The 12,161-nt window shown below is 35.1% G+C and overlaps 1 protein-coding gene across 1 annotated transcript in view; it reads left to right on the top strand.

The window, feature by feature from the left end:
- Nucleotides 1-5,497: 5,497 nt before the first annotated feature.
- The window catches only part of LOC129221463 (molt-inhibiting hormone-like), a 45,540-nt gene continuing 38,876 nt past the window's right edge, over nucleotides 5,498-12,161 (top strand). The window contains exon 1 of the mRNA XM_054855943.1: nucleotides 5,498-5,541. Coding sequence (XP_054711918.1) covers nucleotides 5,509-5,541 — 33 coding nt within the window. The 5' untranslated portion in view covers nucleotides 5,498-5,508. The remainder of the gene's footprint in view (nucleotides 5,542-12,161) is intronic.

Genomic DNA, 12,161 nt, shown 5'->3' on the forward strand with positions numbered 1-12,161 from the left:
TAGACAAATTTACAACTACAATATCGAGGCAAATTTACAACATAATATGTCCAGAAATTCTTGAAGATAGAGTTTCGAGTTTTCCAGGGAGGGAGAGGAAAAAAATTGGGAAAATTAAAGTTTCATATTTTCCTTATGTTTCGAAAATTAACTTTAATTAACTGTCACTGTAACGATTAATAACAGTGTAGCTGTATGGGTCCGTTGGTAAAAATTATTATCGGTAGCTAAATCATTTCATTGCTTCGAGAAAATTTATAAATACGATGATAAAATCTGAATTGTAATGAAAATTTTTGAAGCTTGAGGATATACGCTATATTTCTAAAAAATGCTTGAGAGTATACGGCGTATATGGAGAAGACGTATATATCCCTATGGGAATACCCCTGCTGTGAAGGGAATAAAAAAAAATAGTTATAGTTTAATATAAAACTGCTAGAGCCACGTCAGCCATCTGTTTTTTTTTTTTTTTTTTTTTCCTATGTTGTGGGTTACAGTTCATATTGTCTCTTCTAAACTGAGAATAAGTAAAACGTATCTGTTGGTAACCGTAGCTTTTTTTGAAGATTTTTTGCTTTGTTCTTCATTTGATCTGTTGCATTTTTCACATTCCTGTAATGTCTAAATCAAGAATTTCATCCAATATGATTTTGTTCAACATTGTTCTTATGTATATTTTGAGTGGCGAGAATTTTCATCGCTTGATAAAATGAATTAAAATTTTTTTTTTTTTAATTTGCTACAAATATTTTCACAATATCTAAATCTGAATAAGTCAGTTTACTTTTATCACGCTATCTACTATATCACGCAAATATTCTTTTGTCATAGACTTTTTTATTTCAAATAATAACTCCTGCTAATAAGTTTAACCTTGATGTGAAATGACATTACAGACATTACAGTGCAGTGATTAAGCACTGCAGTGTAAATGAGGTTTTAATTTATCAACACTGTATCCAGAAAGGTAAATATAGAGGAATATTAAATCTTCTTCAGTCATGTTACAAAAGTCAACTCCTTTTATATAAACTTCAATCATATATATTGGTGTTTCTTTTTTAGAAAACTCACGCAAAAATTCTTTCAAATGAAAATCGCCATTCTTTTGAATGCAATTTCAGTGAACTGTTTTTTTTTTTTTTTTTTTTGGTGATATTGACGAAATTTGTCTTCCAAAGGGTCAGTTTGTACTTTCCAGTTAAAACATAACTATCAGAGAATAATGTCAGTTGATGAATTATTATTTTTCTGATAGTTTTAGAGGTATTTTCAAATAAACAAAACGTTTCCGAAGTCAGTTTCCCAAGTTTCATTTTCTGTCCTGCCTGGAATCGTAGCCCTTTTCCATTCACTGGCCCATTTTATACCTTTTTACAAAAAAAAAAAATCAATCTCTCATCTGAAATAAGCTTAAAAGGTTTCTGTTGTCATCCTATAGTTCATAGCCTTTGTGACGATTTTTCACATTCATATTGCTCCACCATTTGTTAATTATTTGGATGAACTCTGTCGTTCCTTTATATGCAGAGTCATTTTACCTTTGAAAGCTTGGGCCTTTGTCACGTCAAAAACTTTTAAACATAAACGTACATTTTGACGCTCAACATTGTTTGAGTGTAGTGATATTACCGTCAACTTTTGGTGCATACTTAAATCACAGATTTAGACTCTTCTCTCTCTAGTTTTCTTTGATGAACTAAGGGAGCTTAACCCCGCTAGGTACTAACATGAATACCAATATCCCGGGACTTAATTCTGTATTCGTAGCCTAGGAGAAAACATTATCTTTATTATACTAATAATAAAGCTGAAAGTCTCTCTGTCCGGAGGATGTCTGGATGTCTGTAGGATGTTGTGACGCGCATAGCGCCTAGACCGTTCGGCCGATTTTCAGGAAATTTGGCACAAAGTTAGTATGTAGCATGGGGGTGTGCACCTCGAAGCGATTTTTCGGAAATTTGATTTTGTTCTTTTTCTATTCCAATTTTAAGCCCATTTTTCACAGAAATTTAATAAAATGGGAAAGAATCTTTATCTTTATCTTCTTTACTAATAATAAAGCTGAAAGTCTCTCTGTCCGGAGGATGTCTAGATGTCTGCAGGATGTCTGTGACGCGCATAGCGCCTAAACCGTTCGGCCGATTTTCATGAAATTAGGCACAAAGTTAGTATGTAGCATGGGGGTGTGCACCTCGAAGCGATTTTTCGAAAATTCGATGTGGTTCTTTTTCTATTCCAATTTTAAGGGAAAAAAATATCATAAGATGGACGAGTAAATTATGAAATTATCATAACGTGGAACCGTAACATGGGCACAAGCCAATTGGCGAGATATGAAATTATCATAACGTGGAACAGTAAGATGGGTACAAGCCAACTGGCGAGAAAATTCACCATACATTATTTGTAAATATACAGGCGAACCAAAAGACCTTTTGATTTTTCTATTACGGGCAAAACCGTGCGGGTATCACTAGTTTAAAAATTTCACAACTCGAAATGTCGAAACACATGCGACGAGTAATCAACGCAACGCTTAAAGCTGACCCAAAGAGTGAAGAAACAAATTTTCCCCCATCGCTTAGCTGAGGGGTCGAGTGGCGGCGGTGACACTTGTTCCAGGCCCACTCAAAGAGAAACATCGCGGAGGCCCCGGGAGGGGGACAGTCCTCCCCGGGTGTCATCCTTCTGAAAGCCGATTGGAAAGTTTATAAAGAATATAAATAGTCCATTACTGGAAAATCTTCCCAATATATTTCAAATTGTATTAAATCCATCGAACGTTATATGTTTTATATTTAATAGTACGCAATTCATATTTGCGCCTTAATGTATATTAGTTCTGAATTAATTGTGAAAGTATCATTAAAATTTAGTTGCACCATGCAAAAAAAAAAAAAAAACAATTGTTTTCAAAAAATGCATGAACTTCTTGCTTGCATTGAACATAAATAGTTTTTTGGGGGTGCGAAAGGAAGGCGTGACACCACACAATTACCGTCCCCGGGGCACCCGTGCTAGAAATGCCACTGATCTGAGTCATATAGCAAAATTTCACAATGGAACTCGAACTGATTATACTTTATAACAGAAATATCTCTTTTTGTAAGCCCATTATGAGTTTTCTTTCTCTCTTTTAATTTATAAATAAAATGACCTGAATATTTTTCAGTTTAAAATATTAAAATTAAATCACGTTTAAAATAATCTGCATTAGTTTAATAACTAAATAGAGAGCGGTATCGCCATAAATAACCTAAATACCAAACTGAATAAAATTGCAATAAAAAAAGATGTTTCCACTTTAGTGTTGAATCAAAAGCAAAAGAACTGTGGATAAATGCAAAGATGTTGAAGAAGCTATTTAGTTTCGTTCGATGAAAGGCATCATAGCAACCACAACCAAAATAAGTTCAGTTAAAATGAACTTAAAGTTTTTAAAAAAATGAATTTTAGCTCAAAAAATTTTGATAATTCTGTCGATACTGTATTTAAACTGTATTTAAAAATCTGTCCACGGCTCCCACACAGTATTAGTTTGTCCCTATAAGGAAAAAAGGACCTAAATTCAAAACAAAGGGGGAGCAAAAAGGACTTGTTCTTAACTTTTTAAGGTTAAAATTAGGGCTGCGCTGATTAAGCGACAGTAATCAGTAATACTCCAACTCAAACCGATTAATACGCCTGAAAGTTATTATTCTCATTTTCTTAAAATTACTTTTTCCTAGAGCAAGAGACAACACAGAAAGAATTTATAACACCTACCAAAAACTTTGAACTCTAGCTGTTGGGTCCCCACTTAATTCGAAATTTACAAATTATTGTGGTAGAGATGATACTGCATTCATGAAATGCACCGCCAGCTCAGTCATTTCAGCCGAGGACTACAGTTTCGTGCTTATTAGGGCTGATGAGTGCTAATAAGCACGAAACTGCAGTCCTCGGCTGGAATGACTGAGCTGACGGTATTTTTCTTGTATTTCTGACTTAGCCCTGGCTATAGGGCGGTAATTTACTGAAAATGATACTGCATTCCTTTCTTTTTTTTCTTTTTTAAGAAAAAAATGCAAATGGATAAAGGAAGTTACATGGAAAATTCAAGCTGAAACTGAAATTTCGAAGGAAAAGGCGAAAAAAGGGACTATTTGAAAAAACAGATTCTTAGTGCCTTGAAACTAAAAAAATGGACTTGTAGGGGGGGAAATGACCAGTTGAGTGTATTGTATAAATTCAATATAAATATGAGGGTTCAGAAGCGAAAAAATATTTTTTTTTTCTACTTGATGTTGGGAAAACTTGATCATTGCAAAAGTGTTCCTCCTCTTTTGTTACTAACTGAGCTAAGCAAAGATCTGTTGCAGAGCGTTAAAGAAAAAAAAAACTTGTTGGATATTGGAGGCTGCAAAAAGAATAACTGTGGTTTCTAAGTAGGGAAGTAGTTCACAGAGCATCTAAAGAAGGAAAGCTCGAGTTTCGCTTACCTATTGCAAAAGATTGCAACGGCAATGAATGAGTTGTTATGTGACTATCTAAAGTCCTGAATCGTCGCTTAAGTAGCGACGCATCCGCCATCTTGGTGTTAAACTAGGCTTTCTTCCTATGTCTGCTATGATGAAGTGGCGTGTTTCGCTTCTTGAGTGTAATTTCCTATTAACTCCATCTTAATCCACGATCTAGAAGCAAAACACTATACTTCATAACAGCAAATATAGGAAGTAAGCGGCATTTAGCCCCAAGACGGCGGGCGTGAACTATTTATTCTACGATTTAGGGCTTTGGATGAAACAGGTTGCAGCAAAATTAATCAATAGAAAAGAAAATTTCGTCTCAGTGGAGAAAATAGGAAGAGTACGACCCGGACTGTAGTTGTATGCAATGTTTATGTATTGTATGATTGCATGCGGTGTAGTGACTGTTGTATTTTTGATGGATATAATATTTAATAGAGTGAGATTTGAACAATATTTCTCCTTCAGCGAAATCTAAACTAGTAAGACAAAGTTACACCTCTTGGCCCACAACGAGGAAATCCCACACACAGTGCAGCACATTTAGATCAATGAAAAATCTTCTTGCTAAAGAGCTACACGTGCAAACCAGCAGGCCACTCATCGGTTTCTTTTGATTTTTGCAAATCCTGGATGGATACAACCCACAAATTTCAAAACAAGTCATTGACTATGCTGTCAAAATTAGAAAACGCTTTGATAGTGAGATGATCACCCATTCAGATAAACGAGTAGGTGGAAGGAATGGTTCTTTCTTTGATAACAGTCATGGAATGATCTATCTCTGCAAGATTCTCTTCATTAGGGGCGCCATTCAGGGATATTTTTGAATGAAGAATCGAATCCTTTTCTTCAACAAGCCTCCGTACACGTGTGGTGGGGATGCGGTGGTTTTAACCACGCCTACTGCGCGTGTCGGTTAATTATAAAAGGGGTAAGTTAACTCTAAATGCTTTCATTTGCATGAAGAAATCCACCAAAGACCCCGGTCCAGATGACAGTCCCAATGAAGATGACTTCGAGAATGGTAAGAAAATCAGCAGATTTTGGAATGTTTTTTAATTATATCATTGCACTTGCTTTTTGAAGATTTTGGATTCATATCCTGAAAAAAATTAAAGGAATTATTAGTAAATCATTCAGCCTTTAGGTTAATTTTCTGTATGGAAAAGAATCCTGCTGTGTGGAGAAAGTTGTTATTTTGGCTTTTATAATTCCAGTCGATTATCACGTGGCCATTCACTGACGGAACTTCTAAATTCCTTAATTTTTCTCTTATTTTAAGCGATTTTAAGGGTAGAAGAATCTGAAGCTCGTTTCCAAGCGATTTGTACAATTGATTATTTCCAATCTTGTTTCTTCTTATGTTAGAAACTGATTGACTGGAGTCAAAGAATTTTCAAATGTTGCAGAACTAAGACAGATAGAAACGTTTAAAAAGAACTAGTTAATTAAGGGTTTAGTTGAGTTCAAATGGAAAAAATAATTATGCTATGTCCAGATTGTTAACACTGCAGAATTGAAGAGTTTAATATTTTAAAGAAAAATTACTGGGTACTTTGTAAGCGATTTTGGATTAATTCTGGATTTTTCTGAAGGGAAGCGAGTCCCCCTGAATCAGGAAACTCGCATTGCATAATCTGGAAAGTAAATGAACCCATTCAATTTGAACCGTATTAAAGAACCTTTTATTGATGTGCCAAATTTTCTCTTTTTGATCTGCAGTTCACCATTAGTCTTCTCTTTCTGTGGGAAAAAAGTGCAATTCTTTGTCAATCCGGTGGTTCAGTGGTAGATTCATATTATCACGATTCGAAGAAAACTTAACATCTTTATGAAGACTATGTACATTATTTACATTGATGATTGAAACCAAATCATTTACTCTAAACAGCGAATTACTCGCTTCCACGGAGCTTGCGCTTCGTGTTTCGAATTCTATTCAATCTCTTCCACTGTCAGTGTTGCCACTAAATTTTTCCATAATCTACTTACTTAATTCAATAAGCGCTTGCAGCGCCCTCTATTGGAATAATAGGCGGGAAGGAGCATAGAACTTAGGTTTCTCTACACACTCCCCACCTAAACCTAAACTCCTCGAGTTTACATTTTCTTTGTAATCAAAATATATTGAAATATAACAATTACAATTTTACACAACAAAAAATGAATATAGCAATATAAAAAAAAATATTTAGAGAAACAAATAATATCATATTCAAATTATTATGCTTTTCAATAAGTAATGAATATAAAAATGAAACACAATTAGATAAATTCAAAAATCAAAATAAAGAAATTGAAGTTCTTAACTATCAAATCGTTTGACTAATATATGGAAAAGATATAAAATGAAAGTTCCAAAGTTTTTTTTTTTTTTTCACGGTCCATTGATCATTTCCAAAGGATACACTAGCTGTATCGGCCTCCGATATTGTCCGTCCTTTGTCTTAACTGCGCAGACACGAACAAGTCCATCACGTCCTTTAAAGAGTTCTGTAATTATACCTAAAGGCCACAAGAACTTATTTTTGTTACTTCCTTCGAGAAGTACCACGTTCCCTATCTTGAGAGATTTTCCTTCTTTACTGCAATCCAAGCGATGTCCAGTTCTTAAATCTAGAAGATATTGGGTCTTCCATTTCAGCCAAATGTTCTTTAACAGTTTTGTCTGATACTCCTTTCTTCTTCTCAATTGGTCAGGAGAAGTTTTGGCGATGAGATCAGAGAAGTGAACTGGATAGCTGTAGTTATTTTTTGCATAATTTAAAAAATGTAAGGGAGTTAATGCTTCAGGTTCATCTAACTCGTTGTAGGTGTAAGATAGTGGGCGCGAGTTCAAAACTGTTTCCACTTCTGTTAGAAGCGTTGTCATTTCCTCGAACGACAGAAGGGCTTTTCCTATCACTTTTCGCAAGCATTCCTTAATCGGTCTAACAAGGCGTTCGTAGAATCCTCCCCACCATGCGGCTCTTTCGATGATGTATTTCCATTGTGTTCTTTCTTTAGCTATGAAATTTTTGAATGCATCATCTTCCAATATTTTAGAAAACTTTCCCATTTCTTCTTCAGCTTTCTTAAACGTTTTAGCGTTATCGGAATAAATGACTTTGCAATTACCTCTTCTACTTAAGAATCTTCTAAATGCAAGTAAAAAGGCTTGTGTCGACATGTTTGACACAAGTTCAAGATGTACGGCACGAGTTACTGCGCAGGTGAACAAAACAATATACGATTTTTGCATTTCTTTAGAGTTCTTTGCATATACAGGTCCCGCAAAATCAATTCCGCAAATGGAAATTGGTGGTGACTCTTGGATTCTATCTTTCGGTAAAGGCGCTGTCATTTGATCTGCTGGTTTGGCTAAATATTTCTGGCAAATCAAGCATTTTTTGATGATCTTTTTAATTAGCTGGCGCCCCTTCGGGATCCAGAAGCGAGATCTAATTTTGGCTAGAGTAGCAGATGTACCTCCGTGCATGATTTTTTCATGCTCTTTAAGTACTATCAGTCTTGTTAGCGGGGAGTTTGTAGGCAAGATGACTGGATGTTTATTATCCAAAGAAAACTCTGAAAACTCCAATCTTCCTCCTAATCTCATGATTTGCTTTTCATCGATGTAGGGGGCGAAATTGTACAACGGGGAATTCTTTTCGACCGAATCACCCTCACTTAAAGATTTAAATTCTTCTCCAAAGTGTCTCTTTTGTTCACATTGTATCAATAAATTTTCTGCTTCTTGTAGCTCTTCTGTAATTAGAGTTCCTTGTATGTTACTAGATTTTCTCAATTTCGCGGTAAAGCGCATTGTACATGCTGTAACCCTCAACAACTTTTCTAAGTCACTATATTTGGATAAATCAACTGGGGCTTCTCTATTTTCGACTATACATTCAAGTTCATTTGTCTCCAGGAATTTTTTTCTATATTCTAGCTGAGATTCTTCTACTATTTTCTCATGGGTCAATTTTGGCCAATGGTCAGACGAAAGTCTCAACCAAGGTGGACCTTGTGCCCAAAGAGGTTCATTAATCAACTTTGAGATCTTTGCTCCTCGGCTGACTAAGTCCGCTGGATTATCACAACTTCTGCAATGACCCCAATTATTTGGCGACGTCAACTTCTGAATGTCTTGAACACGATTCTTAACAAAGGGTTTAAATGCATCGGGCTGTTTCTTTATCCAAAAATACGTTATGCTTGAATCGGTCCAAAAATAACAAGGGATATCCAAATTCAAAATTCTAACTATATTATTTCCCAGTTTGGCAGATAGTAAAGCCCCCATTAGTTCTAATCTGGGTAAGGTGAGTATTTTCAATGGCGCTACCCTATTTTTGGAAGCAATGAACTTCGTTTGAATTTCTTTATCATTCGTCTTGAAACGTAAGTACGCAACTGTACCATATGCCACAGTGCTAGCGTCTGAGAAGCAATGTAGTTCGAGATTTCTAATATCTGAGCACAAACTTTCAAAAAAATAATGTCGAGGGATTTTGAATTCATTTATTTGATGCAACTCTTCGCACCATTTTCTCCATAGGGAGATCAAATCTTCAGGAAGTGGCTCGTCCCAATCTATATGTGATGCCCAAATCTTCTGAATCAAGAGTTTGATTCTTACAGTGAAGGGTCCCAAAATTCCTATCGGGTCAAAAATTCGTCCTAACACTTGTAGAATAAACCTTTTTGTCTCAATTGGCTTTGATAAAAATGACAACAGGCTTCGAATATCAAAATACAGTAAATCCCTCGAATTATCCCACGCCATGCCCAAAACCTTTAAGGCGGTGTTTTCAACATCAGAAATTTAAAAATTTGCATTTGAAATTATGCCTTCCTTTTCCCAAAGTGCATGTAATTCTCTCGAATTAGTATGCCATTTGTGCAGTAGTATGCTCGCTTCCTTGAATATCTGGATTGTCTCCAAAGAAGTAGTCAAGGCTTCTCTGACTGTGTCTCGACTTAAAATTACATCATCTACATAAACATTATTTTCTAAAATACTAACTGTTTCAGGGTAGAGTTGTTTATACTTTTTAAAGTGATGTATGAGAGTTGCTGATAGAGTAAAAATGGCGAACTATTTAATCCGAAAAGAATTGTTGAAAAACGATAAACAAGAGGCGGGATATTGTCATTGGTGGGGGAGTCAGTGAAGAAAAATCTGGTTACGTCTCGATCTTCTTTATCTAAGAGAATCTGTAAGAACGCTTGCTTTATATCTGCAGTAAGTGCTACTGGATAATATCTAAATCTTAACAGAATTTCGAATATCTCCGGATACAAATTTGGGCCAACGTGGAAACAGTCATTTAAAGATGCAGAGCTTGAGTCATGTGATGACGCATCAAAAACAATTCGTAATTTGCTTGTGGTTCTATCTTCACGTATTACTTCCCTATGAGGCAAATAAAACACGATATTTTCTTTATCCGTTTCGTCTGTGACGGGTTCAATTATATTCTGTTTCAAGTAATCTTGTATTATGTTTTGGTATTCAGAAAATAGTTGCGGATTTTTTTTGAATCGATTTCTAAGTCGGTTGAACCTTTGTTCCGCGATTTCTCTATTATCATCCAATCTTGATGTGTCACTTTTCCATGGTAATTTAAGTTGAAACCGACAATCTTCGTATACTACATCAGATTCGAACTGTTTGAGGATTTCATTTTCGGTTGAATTGTAATTTTGGTTTTCGCATATGAGTCCGGAATTTTCCAAGTCCCAAAATTTTTCTATTTGTTTCGAGATTAAATCTTCCTCTACCATCACATTAAATGATAAAGTAAAGTTATCTTCTCCTTCTCGTCCTTGTAGGCTCCAGCCAAAAATAGTTTCTACAGCGACAAGATTTTTGTTCAAACGTTTAATGTGACCCGTTACTATATTGTAGTAATAATCTGCTCCGATCAAAATGCCAACGGGTTGTTGACTGTCAAGAGAATCCGCTAATATCAAACTTCGTAGCAGTTTATTTTGTCTAATTTCTTTTAATTTTGGTGGAGGAATGTCCGAACCTGATATGTGATCGGTTACCAATAATTCAACTTCTATTCTAGAATTAGGGGAACTTCTATGTTCAAGTACTAATCTAACGACGTCGTAAGTCTTTTGAATTGGCGCAGTAATTCTAAAAGTGTAAACCGACAATTTTTCTTTTCTAATTACTTCAAGATCTAATTTATTAGCTAATTCTTGTGTAATGAAAGACTTCATGCTTCCATTGTCCAAAAGAAGACGCGGATAGCTTATGCCTTGTTTTGTTTTGACTCTTACCGAGCAAGTTTGCAAAAGCATCGAATTGGATTTAGAATGTGATACGGCAGAAATAATTTCCTTATTTTTTTCAACTTGACTATCATCATTTCTCGAAAGTGAACTTGCTTCTTTTTTGTCGGTGTCATTATATTTTAACTTTGATTGAGATTTATAACAAATCGCCTCGGAATGAGCTCCTTTGCAAATTTTGCAACGCTTAGTTGCCTTAAAGTGGCAAGCAGATATTCTATGATTTTTTCTAAGGTATAAGTAACACCTGCCATCCCCCCGCAATACATTCCTTTTTTCATCCACGTTGAGATTTACGCATTTTTCCGACTCGTGATCTTCTGAGCAAAATAGACACTTGTAAAGATTTATTGACGTTTTAGCAATTAGCTCATGTGTTAAAGGACATCTGTTTTTTGTAACGTGCTGTGATCTGGAAGGGATCTTTCTGAACTGTTTATTATTCAAAGTACTTGTGTTAATCTGTTCACTGCTATTCGAAGGCGGAAGTTTTATACTAGCGATTTTTTCCCGAGATTCTATCTCCGAACGGAGAAAGTTTAGAAATGCATTCAAATCTATATTGGCTGAAATTTTTCTATTGCGATGAAATTCTAGAGCGATATCAGCAGGAATTACTTTCATCAAAACGGGAATTGACATATTCGCGTAACTCTCGGGCTGGACATTGAGTGAAAAAAGGCTTCTTATTTGTACGTTAATTTTATCATACAATTTTCTTAATTTCGTAACTTCATTTGAGCTTTGTAACGGGGTCAAACTCAAGAGATTGGAAATGTGCGTGTTAATTATCAAGTCATTTTGACCAAATCTGTTTTTGAGAATGTCTATCGCAGAATCATAATTTGCTTCCGAAATCGAAAAACCTTCTATAGCACTAGCAGCATTTCCGCTCAAATAACTTTTCAAATAGTTGAATTTTTCGACTTTTGAAAGTGTCGTGTTCTTGTGAATAGTTACCTCGAAAGAATTCCAAAAATTTATCCAATCACCGTAATCACCGTTGAATTTTTGGATGGAAGTTTTTGGTAACCGTACGTTACTTTGTGTTTGGTTTCGAATTTCATCGATAAGAGAGGAATTATTTGATTCGTTATTAACGGGCGTTTTATTTTCATTTCGGAGCTCTAATTTCTTAAAATAACGATTTATTCGACATTTCGTCAAAGTTATTTTATCTTTATAATTCATAGAAGTCTCTACATCAGAATCTGGTTTCTTCTCGTCTTCTATCAAAATTTGTATTTTTTCATCTAAGTTATCAAGTTCTATCTCTTTGCTATTTAACAGTTCAAAACAATTTTCTAGTTCCTCATTTTGCTCTTCTTCTATGTATTTATCAACATTTTTTACTAT

The sequence above is a fragment of the Uloborus diversus genome, chromosome 4, assembly GCF_026930045.1.
Source record: "Uloborus diversus isolate 005 chromosome 4, Udiv.v.3.1, whole genome shotgun sequence".
NCBI lineage: Eukaryota > Metazoa > Arthropoda > Arachnida > Araneae > Uloboridae > Uloborus > Uloborus diversus.